Here is a 1,315-nt window from a genome sequence, read left to right on the forward strand (position 1 = left end):
TCGTTATAAATGCTGCAACTAGTTCATCCAAATCTGTTGCTTGCTTCTAATTTTAGCCATGAGATTTGCCAATCTTTTCTGTAGAGGAAAAATATTATTTTCCTGCCTTGTGTATGAAAAAAGAACACATACATGCTTCATCATTTATAAAGACATGTGTAGATACATTATGTATATATATATGTGTGTGTGTGCATATGTATATGTGCATACATGTATGTGCATGTATATAAGTCATTTCTTGTATTTTGGCATTACTTACAGGCAAACATCTTGCCAGTCTTATTAATAATTCCAAGTCTGTAAGGTGTCTGTGATTGTCCCCACTCGCTCCTTGGTTGTTGATCACACTATTATTAACGCTTTGCCCTCATGTGTTTGTGACCCCGAGTTGCGTATTTGCCACGCTTATTTGGTCTTCGACTTTTCTTGTGATGAACACGACAGGCCAGTGTACTTCGTTCCCAGTCCCTGTCACACTCAGTGCTGGGGGCTGCAGTTCTCTAGAGAGCCTGCCAGATCAATCCTGTTTCCCAGCTGAGACTTAAGGACGGAATAACGTCCTCAAGCAGGCACACCTGCACATAGCAAAGCCAGGCTGCTAACAGGCAGGGCAGGCCAAGGCCTTCCCCAAGCTAGCCAGCCCCAGTGACCAGACAGATCGTGGGCGGATAAGCATATTTCTCTCCTTTTTACTTTAAAAAGAAAGTGGACAACAGTAAGCTGCACACTGCCCAGTGTCCCAGGTCCCCATGACCCCACCCCACCAGGTCATGCCACACCCCTCCAACACCGTTCTTTACCCTTCCCTGAAACCCTAGATGAGAATCCCTAAGGCTGTGGAGACCCCCAGCTAGGCTCTCCCAATCCCAGACTTCGGCAGCTTGAGGCACTGGAGAAATAAGTTAAGGGGAGGGAGCTCCTAGCCGGTCTTATTCAGCTTTGTCTCACAGGCCCAACGGTAGGGCCTCCTGCAGACGTCATCATTCCAGCGGCCATCATTGGTGAGGTGGGCACAGTCCTCACCTCCTCCAAGCCCATGCCCGTACCAGTCATCCGGCTGCCCTGGTCTCCAGTTCCTACAGACAAAAGACAAATCAGACTCTCAGCCATGTTCCGAGAAGAGCTCCAGCCTTAGAGACACAGGCTGGGAAGGCAGGGTGCCCCCACCCAGACGGCAGACACTCACTTGAAGTTCGTCTCATAGTCGGTCCCATCCACCCATCGCCAGGGCCCGCTCTGGTCGGTTAGGCCAATCCAAGTGTTTACAGGGCCCATGTGGTGCTGGACAAATTTCTGAGGAAAGAAACAGAGC

The 1,315-nt window shown here is 49.3% G+C and overlaps 1 protein-coding gene across 1 annotated transcript; it reads right to left on the reverse strand.

Moving 5' to 3' along the window:
* Positions 1 to 672: 672 nt before the first annotated feature.
* Positions 673 to 1,309, reverse strand: LOC126496040 (asialoglycoprotein receptor 1-like). Its single transcript, XM_050133622.1, has 2 exons — positions 1,190 to 1,309; positions 673 to 1,079 (listed from the first exon to the last, which is right to left on the reverse strand). Exons 1-2 carry the CDS (start codon positions 1,276 to 1,278, stop codon positions 923 to 925), a joined length of 246 nt encoding a protein of 81 aa, XP_049989579.1. The 5' UTR covers positions 1,279 to 1,309; the 3' UTR covers positions 673 to 922.
* Between the last annotated feature and the right edge of the window lie 6 nt (positions 1,310 to 1,315).

The sequence above is a fragment of the Alexandromys fortis genome, unplaced genomic scaffold (assembly GCF_014885135.2).
Source record: "Alexandromys fortis isolate MF-2015 unplaced genomic scaffold, M_Fortis_MF-2015_v1.1 scaffold_900, whole genome shotgun sequence".
In the NCBI taxonomy this organism is placed as follows: Eukaryota; Metazoa; Chordata; class Mammalia; order Rodentia; family Cricetidae; genus Alexandromys; species Alexandromys fortis.